This window comes from Crocodylus porosus, unplaced genomic scaffold (genome assembly GCF_001723895.1).
Source record: "Crocodylus porosus isolate Cpor-Errol unplaced genomic scaffold, CroPor_comp1, whole genome shotgun sequence".
Classification (NCBI taxonomy): Eukaryota; Metazoa; Chordata; order Crocodylia; family Crocodylidae; genus Crocodylus; species Crocodylus porosus.
In genome coordinates, this window is record NW_017728912.1 from 13,148,560 (window position 1) to 13,173,955 (window position 25,396).

Genomic DNA, 25,396 nt, shown 5'->3' on the forward strand with positions numbered 1-25,396 from the left:
TGCCCTGTGAGGAAGAGGTAGGCATGATATCCACCTCAGCTGCTTTAGATGTCCTAAGCAAGGCTACCAGTGAACTTGCCTTCCACAGCTCCTCTCTCAAGTACTCCTTGAATGCCTCATACAGGGAGGGCACCACTGTCCTGCTAAAGGTGGTGCATGCAGACACTTGGTAGAATGTTGCCACAAGCACTATGAGCCGCCTGAACCCTGGGTGCTTAACAAAGGAGAAGGGCTGGCCATCCAGAGCAAGCATCTCCCCAGTGCTCTGGGTGATCTCGCTCACCTTTGGAATGCACGTCTCATTGTCTCTGCCTTTCCCCCACTGGTCCAGGGATGGAGGCTTTGGAGTGTGAGGGGGACTTATTTTTCAGCATGCTCCCACTGGTGCTAGGCTGAGGAGGAAAAAGGGCATGGGGGTGCTGCCTCCTGAGATGCAGCAGCATTGCCGTGGTGGAGTGTTTCACCTCCTTGCCCCAGATGATATGTCTTCAGCAGTGCTGGCAGGTAGCATACCTGGGATCATCTGCCACTTCAAAATGATCCCACACTACACTGCCCACCAACTGCCAGGAAAGACAATGCATCTATGTTTGGGGCGGAGGGACCTTACAGCTCTCCCTCTGCCCACTCTCCCTCCCCTGCCAGAAGACCTGGCACCTGCCTTTCCAGCTCACTTTATAATGTTTGCTGTGCTGCAAAGTGTGTGTGTGTGTGTGTGTGTGTGTGTGTGTGTGTGTGTGTGTGTGTGTGTGCGCGCGCGCGCGCGTGTGTGTAATACATGCTCATTTCTTGCACAGTGATGACACACTGTCAGGGAAAACAAAGATTTATTTTTGTTGAGGGGAAAGAATCAAGACAGACTAACAAGAACAAATAAGAGGATTGGGGGGAAGAGTAAGTTGAAAGGAATGGATAGGGATAACAGTAAGGACTGTAGGCAAGGGTAAGTAGGAAAGGATTGGATACAACTTACAAGAAGAGAGACTAGCTAGCAAGAGACTACTTAGGAAGCCAGAGCCTTTCAGATGCTGCTGCTCCAAGACAGAGAGCTAAAAAAAGGCACAGATCAATTCAGACACAGCTTTATATGTTGTTTCAATGTCCCTCCCCCAGAGCACTGTGAATGGAAGGGAAATCAGAGAAAGATCACAGTCACTGGCCAGCTACAAGTGTCAATATCAGAGCAGTCTTTCCCCATCCTCATATATGGAAGATCACCCCATCCCCCGTCCCTCTTCTCAGTTTCTGTTTGCTGGAGGCCTTCTGAAACTCCAAATCTCTCTGAATCAATTTGGAGGCTTCCGATTCAACTTGGACCTTTTAATGGGTCTCTCAATTCAATTCAGATTTGGAGATTTGGCCACTGAATCGGGCTGAATCTCCTCTGAATTGAATTGGCTACTGAAGCTTTGCACAGCCCTACCTATTATCTGCTGCCATATGTAGAGACTGTAAGCTTTTTTGGTGTAACAACTAATATTTTACCATACAAAATAGGGCCCAGATCCTTAGTGGTGGCCTCTATATACTACCATAATAAGACTGATGGAATTAATAATAAAAAATATATGAAAAAGGCACTGTTAAGTATATGAAAGGTATTTTGATATTTTTCTTCCATTCCCAATTATCCAGCTAGAAAAAACTACAACTGAGGGAGCACATGTCCACATTTTGGCAAGGTACCAGCGTTCTGTGTAAGACCTACTAAACTCCTGAGAAGACAGTTGTAGCAACTTTCTGTAGCACCTCTATTTTCACTGAAGCCTTCCTTCCAAAGTACTCACTCTGCTAAATTTATGGCCTACTGTGATGCCTAATATTTCATTTGTATCTGATGTTATTTCATTGCCTGAAAGTAAGAGCTAGAGCTACAGGCATCCTGAATTAGGGAGACTGCTGCTGTGCTCAAGAAGTGAGTTTTAATTTCTTAAATTCACTATGTAAACACTAAATATAAAAAACAGAAACAAATGAATAAGTAAATATACACCCTTAAAATGATTAAAACTGATGTGCAAAAGAATTCCAGACTTCAAAAAAGACTTGTTTGCTGATTGTGAGTCTAATAATCCACAGTTACGTTTTCCCTCTGGACTTTCACTGAAGAAATTGGTATTAGAAGAGGGCACAATTCACAGATGAGGCCATGAATTTCAAAGGACCTGAAGTGTCCTAGGCTCCCCTAGGCTCCTTTGAAAATTCCAGCTTTCATGGTTGGTTCTCCTTAAATTAATCATGCTATATCTTAGGTCCCTGCTACACACTGTATATACTATGCAATTAACTGAGTAATGGCACAATATATTTAGACCAGCCACACATGCAAAGTAATTATCACATGATAAAAAATACTACCCAGACATAAAAAGAGCCAACCAGTTATAATGTTAGTGCTTGAAAAAGTCTAACAACTTTATAGCTGGTTCCTATCCAGCTTTAATTTGAGTGTGTAGCATGGCCCTTATGTACATGTTTCTAATGCAACTTCAGCATTTGCCTTTTAACTCCAGTTCCCCTGAAACTGCATGCCAAACTTACCCAAGAACTGCAAGGTAGGAGTCTTATCTCAAGTCTTGATAAATCTGACCTAACCCAAGTCAATTGCAAAGCACTGCAAAGCACTATTTTAATTGTCAATATTCTGCAGTTTATAGCTGCTCTGTTTTTTTCCATCATGGATAAATGAAAGATTAAACAGACTGATTAACTGTGTGGTCCATTTAACTGGAACTTTGCTTTGAAGTTGCAATGAACTGTGCCTGTGAATCAGTAAATGAGAAATTCTCAGAAGGCACTGGAAAAGTCACTTCTTATTTCTGACTCCCCTAAACCGATTAATGTTTTTAACATTTATGACTGGGAATTCTCAGGAGTAGGATTCAAAGGACTTCACCTATGATATTTTTTGCAGGAACAAGAAGATTTCTTAACACATTAAATACTTTTAGAAATGAAATGCCTACTACATCTAAAAATACCAGAGCAAAACCAGGTAGACAGATGCTTCATTTTTAACTACTACACAGTTAACCATAGAGGCCACATCCAGATGAGCACGGCCTTGTGGTATGTCATGCCACAGACATGTCTCTGGCACCACATACTGCACATTCAGTTGCTCTCTCTACTTCAAGAGAGAAGTGTGGAGGGGTTTTCTGGCCCCTGGATATCCCACAGAAAAAAAGGGGGAGCGGCACATGGGGGGGGGAGGGGAGTGCATGCAGCTCAAAACCAGAGCTGGGCTAGTTGGAGCTGCACTGCGGCTGCTGGCCAGGCTCTGCGTTGCAGAATTGCCCCAGGAGGCCCCCAGGACCCCAGGTAAGGCTACTCTCCCATATCACCTTTCGGGTAACTTGCCGTGCACCAGAGCGCGCATGGCACAGATGTTCTCCAGGGATAACTAGCAATAGCACAAGGTGTGCTGCCGCTAGTTGTCCCCTGGGAACCAACTGTCCACAGTGTGTGTGGACACTACCAAAGTGGGCAAAACAGAGTCTAAGCATCAATGATAACATCTTACAGTGGGCAAAATGGAGTGTAGTATCAAATATAACATTCTACAGTAGATCTGCACCATGCTAAACCTTAAACCTTAAAGGAGACTACTGCAAACCATGACAAATCAGTATTACTTAGGAGATCAGTTCTTAATTCAGCAAATGGCTCAATCGTTTTGAGAGCTGGGTGTAGTACTTACTGGATTGAGGACAACTGTGAAGAACAACTCTCCACCTTGGATACTCTTGTCTAGTTCTTTTGGACCCCCAGGATACTCCTTGTAGAAAATGGTGTGAGTGAACAGACCACAAGTTTGCCTGGGGAGAACCTATGTAAGGATGGGGCAATCAAGAAAAAGAATTCTCAAACCAAATTATATAATTTGTTTTGTATGATAGCAAGCTTAAGATAAACTTTACTGTTTGCCTTCCTTCATGTACACCAGTGATACTTAACCAGGCACCTTTGAAGGGTGCTGTGGGATGCAAAGAGGTAAGCCCAGACTCATCCCTAGCCACCTGTTCCTCCTTCCCCCCATCCTTCAGCCCTTGTATGCGGAAGTAAAGTACTGCAAACAAATTGTTTTTTAAAATGGGTGCTGCTCAATTAACAAAAGTTATGGAAAGGAGCTTAAAGTCTAAAAATGCTGAGACCCACTGATGTAAACCATATGCAAGTTTGGCACTGCAACTTTGCCTGAAGTCAATAATTAGAAAGACAGTTTAGCTAAGACCTAGGGAAATCTACAGATACAATAATACATAACAATACATATAATACATATTGAAACAAACAAGACGTGTTTTTTGTATTATGGTGGAACCAGAAGTCAAATCATGTGTTCCATAAATTCCTGGCTTTAATATATGAAACACAAAAAGTACTGTCAAAAACTCAGATGTAAATAAGTCTCCAAAAATATTTCTGTATTTGCAATATAATATAACAGTGCAGTGTTTTAAAGCTGTTCACTACTACTTTCCTAGTTCCTAAAGGTGAGGTCATAATTTGAAAAATTACTTTATTAAAAAAGGAGGAATATATTCTGTATTTATTGACTGCGGTTCATCTTCATTCATCTTTCCATTAAACAGTGTCTTTATTTTGTGCCAAACCTGGAATCTGAAAATCAAATGGTTTCTTTCTTGACAATAATAACTTTGCATTCAAATCTAATTTTGTTGATGACGCATAGGCTACAACAGGATTCAGTTCACACTCATTCAGCTGTGCCAGCTCTGCAAGTCTAATGACTGTAGAACATAGTACAAAGCTTATTTTTCTCACTAAAGTGAGAATGTATGACTAAATGCTCAATGGAGTAAAAAGATATTATCTCACTTCATACAGCAGAACTGCCTTTGAAAAATTTCCTTTTCTCCCAAACTTGGAAAATATTTATGTGGGAAAGAGATGTATTTCAGATAGAACCAACATCTTAATGCTGAACTAATATCTATATTTCAAGTCCTTGTAGTTATCAACTTTCTGAGTCCAGTTTGACAAGTTTGCTGTACGCTGGATATGCTGTATGCTTAATAGACTTTTAAGGCCTAAAACTTTTCCTGCAAGTACCTTACTGAAAGAGACTGTCTTTGTATAAGTCTTTTTTGTGGCAATTTTTTTCAGCATCCTTCAAAGACATGTATTCTACAATGAGCATAGACCATAAATCCCACTTAATCATAAAATATATAGAATTAATTTTTTTTTATAATTATACACATGCTTTTTAAAATTCTCCTAGTTTCCCATACAAAATACCAGTGCAATTCTATACAAAGGTAGGGAGCAAAGATATGGGGGGGATGGCAACTGCTTTCAATAAATCTTACATAATGACTTTATTACTTCATGTGTTCATCACTCCAAGCCTGCAGATGCAGAAAATTAATGCATTTGTTCTGAGGAACAGAAAGCCTGAGATTTTTGAGACAGGTGGTCTTATACTGATTGTTCTTGGTAAATTGATTTTCGGCCCTGCTATCCTGTTTTTCAAAGCTTATGTTAAACCTTATTCAATCTGTGTCTTCAAAATGATATGTTTTTACAAAAATTTATGAAAAGAGATATTTGGAGAGTCCTCAGAATCAATCAACCCTATTCAAATTCTTCATGCCCCCTGAGCATATCTACAAACCTATTATTTTCCTTACAGCTAATGCTCTGAGGAGAATAAGTTTGAGCTCAAATCTGTAGGGTGTCCATTTTTTCCCTGGCTGGCTGCAGATCATTTTAACAGACTTCTCCCAAAAATAGATCCATACATTAAATTTTGGAGTACTATTAATTAATTTGCTGAGAAAACTGGTATCTATGGTAACTCTTTAGGTCAATGCCATAATTACAAGATAAAGTACTTGGAAGTCTTAACTAGTACTAATGCACCAGGCATCCTCCGAAACTCAGAACCCAGAATATAATATGGTATTAAACATCAGTGATTGTTCTCCCTCCCTCACTCTCATATACACACATTTAAAATGGAAGACATTTAAAAATATACTGTCAAGTAATTTTATGCTGTTTTAAAACATTTCACTGACAATAAAAATATAAGAACATGACAAGGATATCACAAATACGAAACTCCCAGAAAATATCTAATACCTCAATGATTATTGCCTAAATCACTTACTTGGTAGTATGCATTTTAGTTATCACTAAGCCAATTTCAGTAAATAATGCAGTCACTATCTGACAAGATGAATTACATGAAGTACATGGCATTAGGTGATTTCAACTCAAGTGGAATAATTCCATAGGAGGCTTTCTTTCCTGCAAGCTTCTGGGCATCTGGCCAGCATTAAGCCTGGTCACTTGGGCGAAAAGCCTGGCTTTGGGTGTGAGTCACTGTAAGAAGTGCACTGCTACAATGTGAGGGCCATTTCAAAGAATGTAAGTGGAAGAACTTTACTGTTTCAGGATGAAGGGTGTCAATTGGCATAAGTCCTTGGCAGTAAATGGACCTATGGCAATTTGCGCTGGGATGAAAAAAATCTTACTCTTGACACTTTACTTCACGATGAAACACTAACATTTTTCATCACGATTTTAAACTAGCATGGATAGCTGGGACTGAACAGGTTTGCAATCTCCAAAAGTTTTTCCTAGTATCAGAAACTCTGTCACTTTCAACAGCAGTATGGTAGATGTCAGCAACCAGCATACATATACTAATTTTACTTAATAAGCTATTATCATATATAACAAACTATTTATGTATCGCAATATGTGCTTCTCACAATATGAACTTTCAGGATGCTGTGCTTTTACCCTTTTTATATTAGTCATAACAAACTAAAGATAATTAGAGTATAGGAATCACAAATAAAACTCACCATGATATTTTTGTGGATGAAGCCCCGTCTGTATCGTGCAGGTTTCAGATGTGGATATTCCTCTGTGCTGGTGATTTTGATATTCCAGACTTTCTTCCAGGCATCATAGAGCTGAACATGTACTGGGTAGACCCCAGAATGGTGCGGAGCCACTGCATAGCCCATATCAGTTGGAATTCCGTGCTCCTGAAACACAGCAGGAAAAAGGACAGCTCTAGGAAATTAAAAGAGTTCAGAATGGTTTGGGCAGCTTTCAAATATGTTTTAGGGAGGTAGCAAAGACGTGCCTAAAATTCAGGAAGGGATGATCTGAAGATGTGTGGAAGTATGAAAAGGTAGGGGGCACTCTGAAGATGAAATCAGCAAATAAACTAACCTGTGATTAGGGCTTAGGAATAAGGAGAGAGAAAAAAATAGAACTGTAAAAAGCACTTATTTTGGTTTTATGCCAATCACTCAAAACATAAGATGGCATTTTTTCAAGTTTTCAAGACAAATTTGCTCATAGATTGAAAATGTATACAGCATGTTACTTGTTCGTTTCATTTCAAGGACATCTACAGTTTGAAGTCTACAAATACGCATCCAATCCCATATGAGCCTCTACAACACCTGTACTTGGGCAAACTTCTCCTAACCTTCGCAAAACTGATATAGTGTGGTTTCTCTTCAGATCACATAATCTTTCAACTGCTACAGCTACTCCTGTAGCTAAACTTAACTGGACACCACCAATGCCAAAACCAGTCCCATGGTCTTAGAAATAGTGTCTCACTGCAAAAGTAGAAATATTAGCTATTTAGAAAGCTGCTGGATGTGGCACATGGCTTTGTCTGCCACTGTCAAATACTTTCTTTTTAGGGTTTTTTTTTGGTTTGAGAACATATGCAGATATTCTATACAGTTTATATGTAGGTTCTGCTGCTTTTTCCTCTTTCTGTTCAGACTGGATACTTTTTCTTTCCTGTCTTGCCTGTAAATACATGCTTGACAAAAATATATAATGTGCTTTGGAGAATGTTGGTAACTTGCCTCCTTCCTTTCAGGTGGGGCTTGGGGAACATAAGAATCATAGGAAAGTAGGGTTGGAAGGGACCCCATGAGGTCATGAAGACCAGACCCCAGCTCAAGGCTGAACTAAAACATCCCAGCTAAGAGTTTCCAGGAATGGAGATTTCACATCACCTCTAGGTAGCCTGTTCCAGTGCTTGACTGTCTTCATAGAAGTTCCTTCTAATCTCCAACCTAAATTTTCTCTGCTGCAGCTTGAGGCCATTGATCTTAGCTATGTCCCCTATAGCCACAGAAAAAAGCTCATTGTCCATCCTCTTTATAATCATCCTTCAAGTATATGAAGACTGTCATCAACACCGCCCCCCAGTCTTCTCTTCCCTGGATTAAATAACCCTAGCTCATTTAGCGTTTCCTTGTAAGTTTCATCTCCCAGGCCTCTAATCATTTTGGTCACTCTGTGCTGGACGCTGCAAACTATCTACATCCTTCTTGAAGTGTGTGGCCTAAAACTGGACAGTGCTAAACAGTGCAGAGGAATCATTTCCCTTGATTTGCAAGTGACACCAATGATAGGGGTCAAAGAGCATGTAGGCCAGGAAGGGCATGTGTCAGCATGTCATCTGTGAGGCATGGGAGTGGGTACTGGGGGGGAGGAGGTCCAAGTTATTGGCCCTTAAGGCAATGACCATGGACACTTGTGGTCATAAGAGTGAGACCAGGCTTGGGAAGCCCTGGGGTGGCCTCTCTTTTCTTTAAAGACAACAAGATCAAGGCATAGCAAGAGTGAAGGGGAGATATCCCAAGGAGTCACAAGCTGGCAAAGGCTGAGCAGTAGGGCTGTGCAAAGCTTTAGTAGCTGATTTGATTCAGAGGAGATTTGGCCCAATTCGGTGGCCGAATCTCCAAATCTGAATCAAATTGGGAGACCTATTAAGAGGTCCAAATTGAATCAGAAACCCCCAAATCGATTCAGAAAAGATTCAGTGCTGACTCAGAGATTCAGCCATACACTAAACAGGCAGCAGTCCTCGACTACACTGGACACAGCTGCCTCCAGCTGGTAAGTCTGTTGTGGTGGACAACGGGGTAAGGGAATGAGCGTGTGTGGAGGCAGATCAATACCCCCACAGTAAGGGAGGGATTAGGGCTGGGGCAAGCTTCTCAGCCAGGGTGGAGAGGTGTGTGGGACTTGGGGAGGGGGAATCCCATCACTGCACGCCACCATGCATCACTTATCCGGGAGGGCATGGGAGCAGGCATGTGCCCCCAGATCTGCACAGGGAGGGCGAGGCCAGGCTGCGCTCTGGGAGGCTAGCCCCAGCTGCAGCTCAGAGCACAGCCCTGGCTACACCAGCTCCGCAGAGTGCAGTGGAGTGGGGTCTATGGGGGGCAGTGCAGCCACCTTAAAATTCCCCCATAGCCCCTCCTGCTGGCCCCTACCTGATCATATACCCAGTCATGGGGGCACACACCTGCCCCCATGCTCACCCACCTGGGGCATAGTGGGGCAAAGCCACAGATTGTCCAAGAGGTGCAGGGAGGCTATGAGCCGCTTGTTTCAGGCAGGCAAGCAGCACTGTCCCACACCTCCCTACCCCGGTTGGACAAGTGGTGGGAGGGTATAGCCCCCACGCCCAGTGCTGCTGCACCCACATCCCCCGCCCCCGCGCCAGCTGAACAAGCAGCGGCAGGGCATAGCCCCTGCTCCCAGCACTGCTGCACCTGCATCCCACACCCTCCCCCCCCCGCCCTGGATGGACAAGCAGCAGCAGGGCAAAGCCCCTGCTCCCAGCACCTTCCACCCAGAGTGAGCTATGCCTACATCACACCCCCTGCCCTCGCTGGGCAAGTGGCAGCATGGCATAGCCTCTGCTCCCAGTGCTGCTGCATCTGCATCAACACCCACCTCAGCTGGACAAGCAGTAGGAGAGCATAGCCCCCACTCCCAGCACCTTTCACTGCCCACCCAAAGCATAGCCCGGTCTAGCCTGCCCTGTGCAGATCTGGGGCACGTGCTCACTCTCATGCCCTCCCAGATTGGCAGTGGCAGGAGGCCCCCTCCCTGAATCCCACACTCTCCCACTCCAGCAGGGCAGCTTGTACCAGCCCCAGCCCCAATCCCTCCATCACTGTGGGGGCATTGATCTGTCCCCCCGCCCCCACACACACACACACTCCTTCTGTCCCCTGTCCTGGAGGCAGCAGTGTCCAGCATGGTTGAGGACTGCTGCCTGTTTAGTCTATGGACAAATCTCCAAATTGGTGCCGAATCTTTGAATCCGATTAGGACAAATTGAATCAGGACAGTGACTTGAATTACCGAATCGAATCACTGTCCCTCTGAATTGGCTCGATCCAAATCTGAAACGAATGCTTGCCGCTTCACACAGGCTTACTAAGCAGCCACCAGGGAGCATCGTGACAACCCCTGGGATGAACATTTGCTACAATACCCTATTCACAGAGCCTGTCACCTTATCAGAAAAGGAAATCAGATTGGTCAGTTCTGACTTGTTTCTGGTGAATCCATGTTGGCTGTTCCTGAACACTTTGTTCTCCTCTAGGTGCTTCACAATGGATTTCTTCAGGATCTGCTCCACAATCTTTCCAGGACTGAGATAAAGGTATTAAAAAAGCTTGGGGCAGATTGAGACCAGCTCCATGATCTGGAAGAGGAGCTTGAGTCGGAAGAGTAAGGTCCATGAGAGGAGAATGAAATCCTAAATAATCCTCTATAAAGGTAAATATGTGGAAAGGAATTTTGAACAGATATTTTATTTTGTGTTTTGCCTAGATCTATAAATCCCTCTTGCACTCTAACAGCGATTGCTTTAGTAATACCCTGGCAAGGTCTGTATCTTATTTGCTTCAACTATTACATGAGTCTGAACGGCTGAACTAAGAGCCGGAGAGGTTAGACTTAAGCTACTGGAAATCTATATTCCACATTGATCTTGGGGCCTACAGCAGCTCTGCCAAAGATCCCTACTTCCAAAGGGAAGAATGAGCCCAAAGGCCACAGAAAAATGTTTGGTGGTTACTTAGACTCAGAAGATCTTAGGCACACTAGGTCCAAGGTCTACATTGCTGCATTGAAAGAGGATAAATTTATACAATTGCACAAGATGTGAAAAAAAAACAAACCCCAAACCAGCCAACCTTCATGAAGCCTTTCCACCACCATTTTCTTCAAGTTTTTAATGAATTAATATTTCTCTCTTTCCCTCTCTATCTATTGAAGTAAAGGGAGAGAGAGAAAGCATGTGAGAGAGCTATATATAGATATGTACAAATATGCTGACGATCTTGAAATCTGACAAATATTCATGGCTAACCACCAAGGACTTTATTTTGTTGTCATTGTCACGTACAATTATTTCTTTCTTTTCCACCTAGAAATCTACTGATGTAAATAACAATCAGTGAGTTTCACGTAAATTTTAATAGCCTTGCCTGACTAATTTCAAAATCTTAGATAGTCAGCCCCATCCTTAACAATGGTTAATTTGTCCCTCCAAATTCACATTGTTGTTTTTCTACAATTTAAAATGTCAACTCCTGCAATTTCAAATCTCTCACTTCCTTTTTGCTGATTTAATTATTGATTTTGGTTATTTCTGGTTGTAAATCTATTTCTGTGCTAAAGTTAAGTTCTGAAATTATCCTATATTAGCTACTGAGGTTTCAACCTGTAGCTCATAGACAGAATCATAAGTTGTTCACAAGTCAAAGGGTGAAGAATTTTCCCTAAGCTCCTACTTCTTTTCAGATTTTTTCAAAAAAACTCTAGAATAAAACCTCCTACCTACATGTACAATGCACAGGGATGAAGCTCAGTGTGAAAGTATTTAAAACATCAATAATCCCACAAAAAAATGAAAAGAGCAACTTCTTAATACTTTAGAATTGGTACTGAATGGCTTATTATAACAAAAACATAACCTCACTTTTCTTCTGAGACACAATCAGTTGATATTGCAATGGCATCATTTTTCTTACTGGTTTTTATACATTTTTTTCTTTTGTAGTAAATTTAGTGCTTGCAGATGCTGGCATATTGACATCCCTGAAGAATGAAACTTGCTTTTTATCCACAAAACAGCAGTGGCTGTAGCAGAGCAAATTTCTTCAATATATTTTGCTAACATTCCTTAACCCCGATAACCTTTTTCAGTGAAATGGCACTTCATTTTCTGAAGTCACTTTCCCTAGTTGCTGGACTGCAACTGCCAATAATGCTCCTAACTGACAGGGAATTATTTTTGTGACCACTTATCCACCAGGGGCTGGACCTAGACTACTAGCTCTTTTACACAGGACACATGTACATGGTCATCATACCCGATCTATGATCATGTGGCTTGCTTTAAGCCATGTGACTGTAGATCATGTGTGGCGTGTGTGTTCACTGGTGCCAGGATTCACATGGGAAACCTGATTTAAGTAAGTCAGGGTGGGAGCTGGGGAGGAGTGGGCTGCTGGGTGTGTGGGTGGGGGGTGTCCATCATGAGGGGGAGGTACTGGGAGGCTAAAAACAGCTCAGTCATGGTGTAGGAGGATCAGAAAAGTGCACCCACAGATGGTCCAAATGTGTGCAGAGGTTTAGAAGATCGGGATAACCCAATTCCTATCTAACTTAGTTCACCTCCTTAGGTGAACTAAGTTAAATCAAGCCAGCCATTTTTTGCCCAATTTAACCTCCCTGAAGTCCGTACAGACTGTCACTTAGATCAACTTAACCCCTAACGGTCAATCTAACTGTAACTCTGCTTGTACCCATAGTCTACAGTGAGCCACAAAATAGTAACTGCTTTTTTGTCAGTTCTTGCTAGGGCAACGTTCCAATTTCTGACCTAAAAGTGAAGGGCTCATTAGTCCTCTGAGCCATCAGGTGCCCAATGGACAGAACCAATGGAGGGGGTGTAAAGTCAGAGCTAATGCTTTCTGTGCCTGTGGAATGAATTCTCTTTGAGGCTCAGGTGCCCTTAAAGGTGTGAAGGGTGCAAATCACATTTCTTGTGCAGGCAAGGTTCTTTGGGTAGATGTGATATCTTTTTTTAGACCAACTAACCAGCTGAAAAAGTCCTTCGTAAGCTTTCGGCATAAACACCCTTCTTTGAGCGAATTTCTTGTGCAACCATTTGCCTAAGGTACCATACACACACATAAATACATCAGTGAATTCTTGATGCTTTACATCTGCCTCTTTGATTAATCTTTCAAGCAGTTCAAGCTCAAACAATTAAGGCTTAGTCTAGGCTAGGTTTTCTCTAAATAAAATGCTACAAATCTATTATATCACAATGCTGGAAGGCTACAAAAGTAAGGTTCATTCCGTTGGAAAGAAAAGATTCTCAGTGGAATGCAAAATGTTTTCTTGTAGACTGGAAGACTCTAGGAAATCAGATCTTAAAGTTGTAGAATTTGTAGCTGTGATGGTTTAGGAATTATGCAAGAGGGAAGGTTTTTTTAGGGTGATATATTTTACTAGGCCAACATATTCTTTTTCCCTCAGACCTGAAGAATGTCTTGCATTTAAATGCTTGTCTAACTCCATCCCCACCATGCAGCTGGTCCAGTAAAAGATATTACCCAAAGAAATGCTTACCTCTCACAAAATCTGTAAAGAAAGCAAGCTATTTTTCATCATGGTAAGTGTTTCATCCTAGCTAAGTGAGGCTGGTAAAAAAAATAACCTGGTTTAAAGAGGCAGCAATTTTTCAAAATCCCAATAACTTACTTTATTTAATTAAAATATATGTTCCCTTGACAACTTATAGCACATACAACTGCAAACTGATGGCATAGCCTGCTTAGTTTACAGGGGGCTTTACAGACACCCAAAAGTCTTGCCAGTAGGAACTATACAACATACCATCAATTACGCTACATATTATATATATAAAATATAATATGTCTGATTCACTACTATAGAGGCAAAGTGTGTAATGAAAATGTATTTCAACAGTATGTAAATAGTATAGGATTTCATCCATTGATTTCAGTGCATGTGAAGATAAAAGATGGAAACACAATCAGTTATACCACTTTAAACTACTTAATTCCATTATGGATGTTTCAATTCCCTTTTCTCTTATCTTAATCTTTTCTACTTCACTTGAGCATGCAAAAGCACCACAAAGAATAAACTTTATAGAAATATCTGAGACTGTATTCTCTAATGTTCCATTTAATTTTCTTTATCCAGCTCTAAACAAAAGTCTGAATTTTTAAGGGATTTCTGGAGCTCTCACCAATATGCAATACAAATGTGCAATTTAATTAAAATCTTTATAATTATAAGCCTATTGTTTTTCCTATGTAATAGTGTCCTTATTATTTCTCAAGCACTGTGCTTCTGATGCCAATCATTTTACAGACTGTACAGATTTTAAAGGTGCGCATTTTCATAGAACAGAAAAGTAGGGCTAGAAGGGATCTCCAGAGGTCATCTTGTTCAACCCCCCACCAGAATCAGGATCATGCCTATCACCCAAACCTTCCTATACAAATCCATTGTCTGACCTATTAATACAACTACATAGTCAACCCTCACAAACCACAAGGCATAATACCCTAACCTGCCACCACCAAATCAGGGGGACAATAGTGGCCAACGCCTTCCTGCTGAGAGAACTGTTAAAATATGCTCAAGAGATCCAAGGAAGGAGGCCATGCCTCCAGCTACAGAGGAAGGCAAACACCCTTACTCTGTGGGAAAGCAAGTGTAACAGAGTCACTTCATTAAAAGCATTTTTAAACATGACTATCAATGTAAAATATTTAAAGCATTAATAAAATGATGAGGAAAACATGAATCAGCTTGACCTGAGAATTAAGTTGAAATCAAAGTACATACCATTTATTCTAACCCAATATTTTCAGTACCGTGTAGCTTGGACTATAATCCCAGTGGTCCTTGTTCAGTTTTAATGTTTTCAGCTTGAAGTGTACCATAGCTTATTCAAGCTCCAGTGGAACTTGCAGATACATAAAGCACACTGGACTAAGTGATTTTTAAACTAGCATGGTTCTAATTTTGACTGAAATGTTTACTCCAGGGCACGTCAGTCCAAGTTAACCCCATACAAGTTTAACAACTACTTAGTTGAATCAACTTTATGTATGACACACACACTTGGTTAGGGACATCACTGATTGTTTTAAGTTATGAAAAGAAATGGTTTGCCAAAACCTCTCTTTTTTTCCTTTTTGGTTTTAAATTTGTAATTGCAAAACCCATGGCTATTTTAGACTCAGGCACATTCATATAAGAATCTGTGCTAGTCATCTAAGGGCCTCTCTAGATGTTGAGGTAAATGCGTGATAGGATCTGAAGCAAAAGTCACACAATCATGTCTCCTGCCATGCCACATGTACCTAGCAGTAAGTGTGACTGGGATCCAGCATCCGGTGAAATTATTTATGCCTTATAGCCAGTGAAAGGCGGGGCGTGGGACTGCAGTTTTGCACTCTTGCCCCACAGCTAATGGGACTCACAGCAGGTGGTGAACCCCTGCACCCAGGAGCCATGTCAACTGATGGGGCTTCCAGCCACAGAGGAACACCTGGCCATACTTCAATTAATGCTGTGATAAGAACAAGCCATAATGTATTACATATTTTTTGTGGAATAATGTTGTAGCTTAATCCTTGTTTTATCATGCCATTAATTGATTGAATGTGTGGCTGAATCACAATTTAAGGCATGATTAACTGCTTAATCACACCTTAAGTGTAATGTGTAGATATGGCCTACTACCACTTTAGTCAATATGCTGGTTTTTAATTACATTATATTAAGTTCCCTTGTGATCAAAATTTCACATTTCAAACTATACCTACACATTCCTGGCCTTTCAGAAACCAAGAGAAAACAGTATTAGAAAAAGTGATGGTGGTTTAATAAACTGACCGATGCTTTATAGTTTTTTATGACCATAAAGGTCCTTATTTCCTAGCCCCACTGCATGCAGACCTCCTATTTTTTAAATTAGGCCCACAATCCTTACTTATATACCTATATAAAACTCATGCAGAAGATTTCCATCCAAACTTGCCAGAATGAGGGAGGACTAAGTAGACTTCAGCACTTCATACTTAAGGGCAGATTCTAGAGGCCATCCCATGCATCCAGCACACCTTGTGCCTTCAAGCAATCTGAAGTTTCTCTATATTGTACTAGTTGCTAACCACTCCTCAGGAACTGTTATAGTACACAGGGATGAGATGGACATTAAATTCTCTGAACACACCTTCCTTACTATAGCAGGACTCCATGAACTAGATAGAAAGATAGTACCACAGGATTTGCTATACCAACCTTCTAACACTGAGTAAATTAGCTAAGTTGGACATGCTACTCATTTTGGTTGCTTTCCACTTTCAGAGTACATAGCAAAGAGTTCTGAGATCTGTCATAGATCTGACTCATGCTGTCTATTTGTAGTTGGTTAAAACAAACCATTTCTAGTGAAGTGTAGGATTCTTAATCAATATTCAGTTTATAAACAAACTTCTTTCTCTCCACTGGGGAAAGGTCCGTATATATATACAAATGAAAGAATATTATGTAGTTTTATACAATACATACACACACATATATATATGTGTATGTATATGTATGTATATATGTACACACACACACATACATATAAATATATAGTAACAGATATATATTGTTACAGGTAAGATTTAAAAAAATCTAAATCTATCTTTATCACCTCAAACCTCAACTGTCTGTCATACCTCAGTCCATCTTCAAATCATCTTTGGAACTAGAAATTGCGAAAAAAGGATTAGAGTACTGATCTGTCAGGCCAATATCCTATCTCTAACAGACACCATACCAGCTGCTTTTGAAAAAGATGCCAGCAAAAATTTCCTCCTAACTTCAAATAGTTAAAGATTGACTTATTTCCGTATGCATGAGGGTTTATATACCTTTCAAAACATTTTTAAAATACTAAAATAACCCTGGACATTTTTGTTATGTTTCATTACTTCCCCTCTCATTCACCTCATCTCTAAAGAAGGGTCTTAATATTTTCAGTCTCTTTCAATATGTGCATTTTTCATATAGCTCTGATCATTCTTGTGCCTGAATTTCTTCTATTTCTGTAATATATTTTTGAGATACAGTGCCTGAAGTGAATATAATATTCCAGGAAGGGCATACTGCTGATTTATACAAAATATTTTGGTTGAACTGGGACTCAGAGTGGCTAATTATTAAGGTGTCTTTTCTAGTTCCAGAGTTTGAGCCCTGTTCAGAATTTGAAATCCAGGCTACAACCAGCCAACCCAGATGTGAATCAATACTTGGTTATTAAGACTGGGGATTCAAAGATGGCCAGATATGACTAGAAAGCATTCTGCAGAGAACAACAGGAATAATTAGAAGTCTAGGAAACACAGCTTTCAAGGAAAGATTGGAAGAAATGGGATTATTTACTCTGGTGAATATGAGGTTGAGGGGGGATTTGCTAATAGTCTTCAAGTACATGAAGGGTGGTTATAACAATGATGGCGATAATGTTGCTCAAGTAGACTGGAGAAGAAGTCACAATTTTAAACTGCAGCAAGGGAAATGTAGGCTGTATAGTAGGAAGCACTCACTATGAGCATGGGTAAGCATTGGAACAGATTACCTAGAGAGCCTGTGGAGTTCCCATCGTTAAAAGATTTTTTTTTAAATCAAACTTTTGGAGGAGATGGTTTAGATAGAGCTTGCCTTAAGGTGTAGATCAGTGGTTTCCAAACAGCATTCTACAGAACCCTGAGTGTCTGTGACAGGTCATCAGGGGTTCAGCAAAGAGATTTAGGGTAAAAGCAAAGTGGGGCAGGATGTGGTTGGCTGCCATTGCCCGGCTAGGTTGCCTGGCTCCGTGTCAGTGTTTAGGACAGGGGTAGGGGCTCCTGGTCTAGATGACCTCCTAAGAACCCTTCCAGCCATATTTTTCCACAATTCTATGAGAATTACATCACTCTCTTGGAGTCATTGCCACACTTTAACCACACTAGGTGGAATGACTTGGCTGGACTCTTGACCTTGCTTTTATATTTTTGTTCGGAATATAAATTTTATTAATATACCACAGTAATTTATGTTTACTCTTTGCACTAAAAGTTAACTAAAACAAATCTGTCTGGGGCTTCAGTAGTGCTAATTTCACCTCATTTTCTATATATGTTCCAGCTCTGAGAGCCAAATTATGACTAGCACATGTATGAATGTGTTATGAGAGAACTGCTTCCTGTGCTTCTCTGCCACCACTTATCTAATCCTCCCACACAAGGTAACAAGGTGAAGCATAATTTAGCCTATAATGAATTCTTAAATAGTGAAAATACATATGGTTTTAACCCATGTTAAATAATAAGATGCGTTTCATATCAGAATATCACAGTTCAAAATCAGCAGCATTCAGTTCTATGAACAGAATAATGTATGACATGCATGTGTAAAACCGCGTGTAACCAAGTTACGGAATAACATCAAGCACATATCTATGCCTGCATGCTCATGCCTGCATGGTTGTTTGTGTTTTCTCAGATTCTCACTACAGTAACTTTTTTGTCAGATTCTTGCTGTAAAAATATAAACATATACTAGGGAAGAATATGAGTATCACACAGATATGTAGGGAGAAAATGAGAAAATGAGGAAGGCCAAGGAATGATTTCAGATGCAACTGACACAGGATATGAGAGGCAGTAAAAAGGATTCTATAAATATGTCAAAAGTAAGAGGAAGGTTAAAGAAACTGTGGGTCCTTATGGAATGCAGAAGGTAGTCTAGTTACAGGCAATGCAGAAAGGCTGAAGTATTTAATGCCTTTTTTACTTGAGTCTTCACAAATAGGGGCAGCTACCAGATGATGAGCGCAGTTGGCAGCAAAGAGAGGAAAGGAGTCAAACATCTTAAAGTAATGGCAGAACGATTACTTAAAAAAGCTACAGTTTCAGTCTGGCAGAGCTGGATGTCATGCAGCCCTGAGGAATTGCCTGAAGTAATTTCAGAGCCATTTGCTATCCTGTTTGAGAACTCATGGAATTTAACTCAGTTCCTGGATGAGTGGAAAAGGGCAAATACACAGTGCCTATCTTTAAGAAGGGGAAGAAGGAGGATCTGGGAAACTACAGACCAGTCAGTCTGACCTCAATACCTGGAAAAATTATGAAGCAGGTCCTCAAGGAATTTACCGTGAAGCACCTAGAGGAGAACAAGGTGATCAAAAACAGCCAGCATAGATTCACCAAGAGCAAGTCAGGCCTGACCAATCTGATTTCCTTCTATAGGGTGACAGGCTCTGTGGATGGGGGAGAGCAGTAGATGCAACATTCTTGGCTTCAGCAAGGCTTTTGACCCTGTCTCCATAACATTCTCATTAACAAGCAACAGAAATACATACTAGACAAAAGTCCTATAAACTGGATATACAACTGGTTGGGTCATTGCACTCAACAAGTAGTCATCAATGGCTCAATGTCTAGTTGGGAGAAGACATCAAGTCCCCAGCGGTATGTCCTGAGTCTGATATTGCTTAACATCTTCATTAATGTTAAGGATGTTGGGATTGAGGCGGTCATAACCTCCAGGCTGACAGGGGGATTCTGCAGAGAAACTCCCATCATAATCCCCAGGAGTCTGTCCTTGGTCTGATAGTAACATCTTCATTAACAAAAGGATGTTGGGATTGAGTGCACACTTAGCAAATCTGCAGATGACAGCAAGTTGGGTGGAACTGTAGATGCTCTGTAGGGCAGGGCTAAGATCCAGAATGATCTGGATAGACTAGAGAAATGACCTGCAATCAGCCAGATGAGACTCAACAAGGACAAGTGCAAAGTCCTGCACTTGGGACAAAATAACTGGATGCACAATTAGAGAGTGGGGAATGATTAGCTAGGCTGCAGTACTACAGAGAAGGACTTGGGGATTCCAGTATACCATAAGATGAATAACAGCCAACAGTGTGCTCTTGTTGCAAAAACAGGCCAACAGCATACTGGGTGCATCTACACGAGATACTAACTGAGCAGTAGCTGAATAATACTGTGCAGTAGCATGTCCCAGCACAAACAGTGCTAATATGCTACTGCATTATATTATTAGGCTACTGCGCAGTAGTGTTACTAAAAAGGCATTCGCTGGTGCTACTGTACAGTAACGCCGATTATACAAGTACTAAATAAATGCACAGTAACTATTGCACAGTAGCGTCTCATATAGATGTTCCTACTCAGTGGTAGTAACAGGAGTGTCACAAATCAAGGGAAATGATTCTTCCACTCTACTCAACATTAATGAGGCCTCACCATCTCCAGTTTTGGGCCCCCCACTTCAAGAAGCATTTGGACTGATTGGAAAAATACAGCAGAGAGCAGCACACATGATAAGAGGCCTGGGAAGCATGACTTGTAAGAAAAGACTGACAGAGATAGGGTTATTTTGTCTGGAGGAGAGAAGACTGAGGCAGGGATCGATATCAGTTTTCAAATTCTTGAAGGCTCATTATAGAGAGGATGAAGATGGTATTTTCTCTGTGGCCATAACAGACAGGGCTAGGGAACATGAAACGCTTTACTAGATTTCATAGCAGAAAATTCTTTTAAAAGTTCCAAATGTGGCAGACTTGGACTATAGTTAATCAAATTAAGTCTTCATTCCAATACCCACTTTCAAAAAAACGTGTTTTTTTCCAATGACATTTCATAGATAAATATAAAAAAAATTCTGATAATATTTAAATGTTAGTGAAGTGAAATGTTTTGAGTTTTCATTTCAAACAGCTTTTCATGGCAAAGTGTATTTTACATATAAACCAAAGATACTGTAAGCCAGCTTCCAGGCAGCTGGAGACCATGCGTGGCCAGCCCCCTATGTTATCTCCTGCCACATGGGCACCCCAGCATGGCTTTCCCCCAGCTCTCTCCCACTACATGGGCAGTGCAACACACCTCCTTGTCCTTGCCACATGTACTTCAGAGGCTGCCTGGCTCAGCCTGGCTCCCCCACTGAACTGTGTACCACCCCACTTGTCTCCCAGCCATGTGTGCCACCCACATGCCATATGGGCAGCCCATCTCTGTCCCCCACCATAGAGCACAGGCACCCTGCCCACCACCAAACATGCATGCATCTCTGACATCCCAACAGAAAGGAGCCCATAGGTTGCATGCTAACCCTTCGGGTGGTTGGGCAGCACATTTCTTCCTTCACTTCCCCCTGCTGCATGGACAGCCCTCTTGTAAGTTATTACTTATAATAAAAATACCTAAATCAGAATAAAAGATTTCAGTTTTATAGTAACAGACTGTTTCAGTTGACCTAAACTTATTATTATTTTACAGTTCACCGTATATAAAATTTAATTTATTTTCGGGTACTGGAAAAACAAATCTTTTAATAACAGAATTTCCCATAAAAGAAAAATTATAGCTCCTGCCCAGTTCTACTCAGTACACAATGCACAGATGTTACTTACTAATGCAAATTTTTTGTTGAGAATCATCTGCTCCACTAGTGAAGACTCATTATGGAAAAGATGAGGCTGCATGTGACTCCACATATGGGGAAACCACCAGAATTCATCCACTGACCCCAACAACAGGTCATCACCTTCATCCTCTTCTTCTGTTCCTGCAAAGAAATCCCCAAGAACAATATCTCCAGTTTTGTTACAGGGTTAAAATCGTTAGGAAAAAATAAGCTGAATATTAGTCATATAAAATGTGATGTATAAAATATTATTTCAAAATGATTGCAAGTAAGAGTTTTAAAACCTCCTAAATACGTTAAAATCATTAAAAAAAAATAAAGCACCACCCAGCTTCTGTTAGATAGATCTCAATTAAGTAGTTCAGCATTGTATTTTCATTTGACCAGTTAGACGACAGTACTATGTGGGGGTGGGGGGCGGAGATAACCTATTAGCAAAATAACCTATGTAGAAGGTGGTGTATAAAGAGGTTAAGAGAAAGTGTTTACGAATCCTTTTCAGGATTCTTTATCCAGATCATCCCTGCAATCAGTTCTATTATCCTTTTTACATTACCTGAGACAGTGGCTCTCAGCCAGGGTGCCACATTGCAAGTATTGCAGTGTGGGCCAGGTAAAACTGCCCCATGTGCAGGGCTGTGACACGTGCAATCCTCCTGCATTAGGATTCCCTGATAGCCCCTACAGCAGACAGGAGAGCCAGCTCAAGCTGTAGCCCTTCCCAGTGTGCCCCCCACCCCATGCTCCTTCCAAAAACAGAAATTCCTGGGTCGGTTCCACCTGCCCTGCATGCTGCTGACTCCAGGAGATACCGCGTAGGGTTGGACTGGGAAGGATGGCAGTATCAGCTGGCCCTCCTGCCTGCTTTTAGGACTAGCAGAGAACTCTAAGGAGGCAGGAGGGTACACACTTGAGCCATAGTCCTTCCCGGTCTGGCTGTACAGTAGGCATGCAGAGCAGTTTTACCAGCATGGTGACACCCAGTTGAGAACCACTGAGGCAAGCTGAGAACAACAGTGGTGCTGCCACATTCAAGTTGGGGAGGGATGCCCTGACTGGAAAGGTTGAGACCACTAACTCTAGCTATTCTGTAGCATTCTCCTACCAGCCTCTTCAGGGTATCTTATATGAGACTAATTGTTGCTTCATTTTGTTCGCTGTGGTTTAACAGAACTCTTGGTATGTCCAATTGCTATTTTCTCCTTTTGTATATTTCCCATAAACCACACACATTTAAATATCTTGCTTCAGGTCTTTCTCCAAGCATCATGTTGCCATTATAATTTGACACCAAATGTAACTAGTTTATTCACCTTTTTATTGTTCTGACTTCTTTCCTTACAAAACTTTCCAGTACTCTATTTTGTGCACCAGATGTATTGTGCTGTCTCTAGCACTCTATCCCCATTTATGCCTCAATTCATCTCTGCCCCAATTAACATTCTATCCCCTTCATATCTTCCTCTTCTCATCAGTGAATCATGTCAGATTTATTCCTTTGCCATCCAGAATTTTACCCTCTCTCCATCAGAGAGAACAGAGCTAGAGAAACATGTGAAAAAGGATAAAATGGGGGCAGTCAGATGTAATGATGCAGCCATCTGTCTGGGATCATTAGACTTTAGGACTCTATTAAAGCTAGTCGTTTTGTCAGTTTCACAATATGGCCATTTCAGGGGTGATCCAACATCAAGAGTCCAGGACTATAGTAATTATGGGACTATGCTTTTTACACATGCCAGCAAAGTAACTAACTGGCTAAAACTAACCAGGCAAGCAAAAAGAGGATGAGCAACTCAAAAAGGAGACAAACCCTAAATAGTATAGGGTTTACTACAGAGGAGACAGTCTCTACTAATTTACCACTGCAATGTGAGCCAGTTTGTACTACCAACCTGCAGGACAGCTGCCCTTACCAAAAAGGAGTTTTAGGAAGGACAGTGTAGCCTCTTAAAGGTACAGTGCCTGTTTCTTCAAGTCTGACATGAACTTGTGTTGTCTTTTATGCTCTTGATCGCTGAGGGCCATATTCTATTTTTCCCCAACTTAATGACTCATTCCCCCCATTCCTATTTATACAGCTACTTTAGTTTGCCTGCATACATTTTGTTTTGGTTTTTTTTTGTTGCTATTTCACCAATTTAAGCTGCTATAACAACTGGCAATATGAAAGGTGAAATCTGTGGTCCTTTAACATACAAAATTCTCCATAAACCAAACAAGATTAACCATCACAGATTGTGTTCCTCTGTTCAACAGAGTTCCAAATTTTTCCAGAATGATGGCGGGGAGGGAGAACAAGGGAAAATTATAAGTATCATCTAAAACATGGAAATTTAGGTGAAAAGGCCACATTGCTTCTTTCTTATTGCAGGACAGTGCCAGATAATAATACACTGTTAGGCTTTACTCCACTCAAGCTCTATATCACTCAAGGTGTTTTCACCTTCTTTCTGAAACAGACATATTATTTGGTCAAACTGACAGTCTTTTGGCTGGTGTGCCACAAATTATGCCCACACCCTCCTCAATCCCCAAATGCCATGCTATCTCCTTCCCTTGTCCAGTCTTCCAATCTGCTTTCTGACCTGTGCCCCATCTTCTGTTCTTTCTGCTTCCTGCTCTATCTGCCAGTGTGATGCCTGTCCCCTCCCCAGTCTGCTATATGCCACACACACAGACTGCCTGTGTCACTTGTGACATGCATATTGCAGGTTGGCTATCTTTGATTTAGAGTATCCACCAAAGTGACCATAAATGGTTTAACTCTCTGGTTTTGTCAAAAGCTTTCATATGTAAAGTTCCGAAAATATTACTTACCTAGCTTTCTATGGAAATTACTTTGTTAAATTACAAAACATATCAAGAAATAAAGGGAAAGTGGAAGGCAATGGAACAAATAGTTTACATGCATACCTGAATCATAACATTATGAAAGTTGAATGGATTCTTAACAATTTTTAGAACATTTTAAGCATATCTTACTATGCTTAAAATGTGTATCTAATCTATCAGGGCACAGTATAAATATATGCAGCATAATTTACATAAATTGTATCAGTTTTATTAAAATATAAAGTATAGGAAAACTGTAAATACGTATTTAAATACTATATGTAAAACTTTATTCTAAAAAAAAAAAAAAGGCCATTTCCCTATTTCTTATTCTGAATAATAAAGCGATACTATATTATTACAGTCATTTCTACATCCTTTACACTTTCAAGAATACTAATAACCAAAATATAAATTATTATAATTTTTAATTCTTACCTGTGTGATAAAACTTCCCAGAAAATCCCAGGTTGAAAGTAAAATTTGTAATCTGAGATCGCAAAAGATTCTGAGTATCAAGAAGGGCCTGAAATAAACGTAAAAAGTGCATCAGATGCAGAAGAACATAGTACTGTAATATAAGGATTGTGTTTTTAATTATAAATTATTCTCATCATTTTCCATGTATAAAAAGAGATCTTTATTCATCAGAGCTAAATAATATGAAATGTCTTCACTTCTTAAGGATTAAAGAGCAAATGCAGCACTGAAGTAAATTACATGCCATTTCATGGAGGTCAAACTTATAATAGACTTCCCCTAGTAAAAATTACTGTGTTATGTTTTATCTGTAGCTTTCAAAGCACTCTACATGGGACATTAGTATCATTATCCCCATATTACAGTTGGAAAAATGGAGGAACAGCAAGAAGAGATTTTTCTATGTTCACATAGAGCCCAGCCTCTTGAGTCCTACTCTGTTGAACTTACCCCAGTTCTACCCTCCTAGATACTCTTTGCATCATATATATGTATGTATAGTTGTAGGATATTTTATTCTTCTTTAAAATTTACTGGCAAATTTGCTTAAGAGCAGAAAAGGAACTGAGATGAAAACTGAAGCCTATTTTGAACCCAAAAGAAAACCAGCATAGTTGAATGGCAGAGTTGCAGATGCATTAAGCTTCATAGTTTCATAGTTTCTAGGGTCAGAAGGGACCTGAGTAGATCATAGAGTCCGACCCCCCGCCATGGCAGGAAA

General features: G+C 40.7%; 1 protein-coding gene across 1 annotated transcript in view; it reads right to left on the bottom strand.

The window, feature by feature from the left end:
• Positions 1 to 25,396, bottom strand: part of LOC109309358 (bifunctional heparan sulfate N-deacetylase/N-sulfotransferase 3) — a 128,678-nt gene that overhangs the window by 45,903 nt on the left and 57,379 nt on the right. The window contains exons 3-6 of the mRNA XM_019534051.1: positions 24,634 to 24,721; positions 21,347 to 21,501; positions 6,843 to 7,028; positions 3,701 to 3,829 (exon numbers count right to left, since the gene is read on the bottom strand). Coding sequence (XP_019389596.1) covers positions 3,701 to 3,829; positions 6,843 to 7,028; positions 21,347 to 21,501; positions 24,634 to 24,721 — 558 coding nt within the window. The remainder of the gene's footprint in view (positions 1 to 3,700; positions 3,830 to 6,842; positions 7,029 to 21,346; positions 21,502 to 24,633; positions 24,722 to 25,396) is intronic.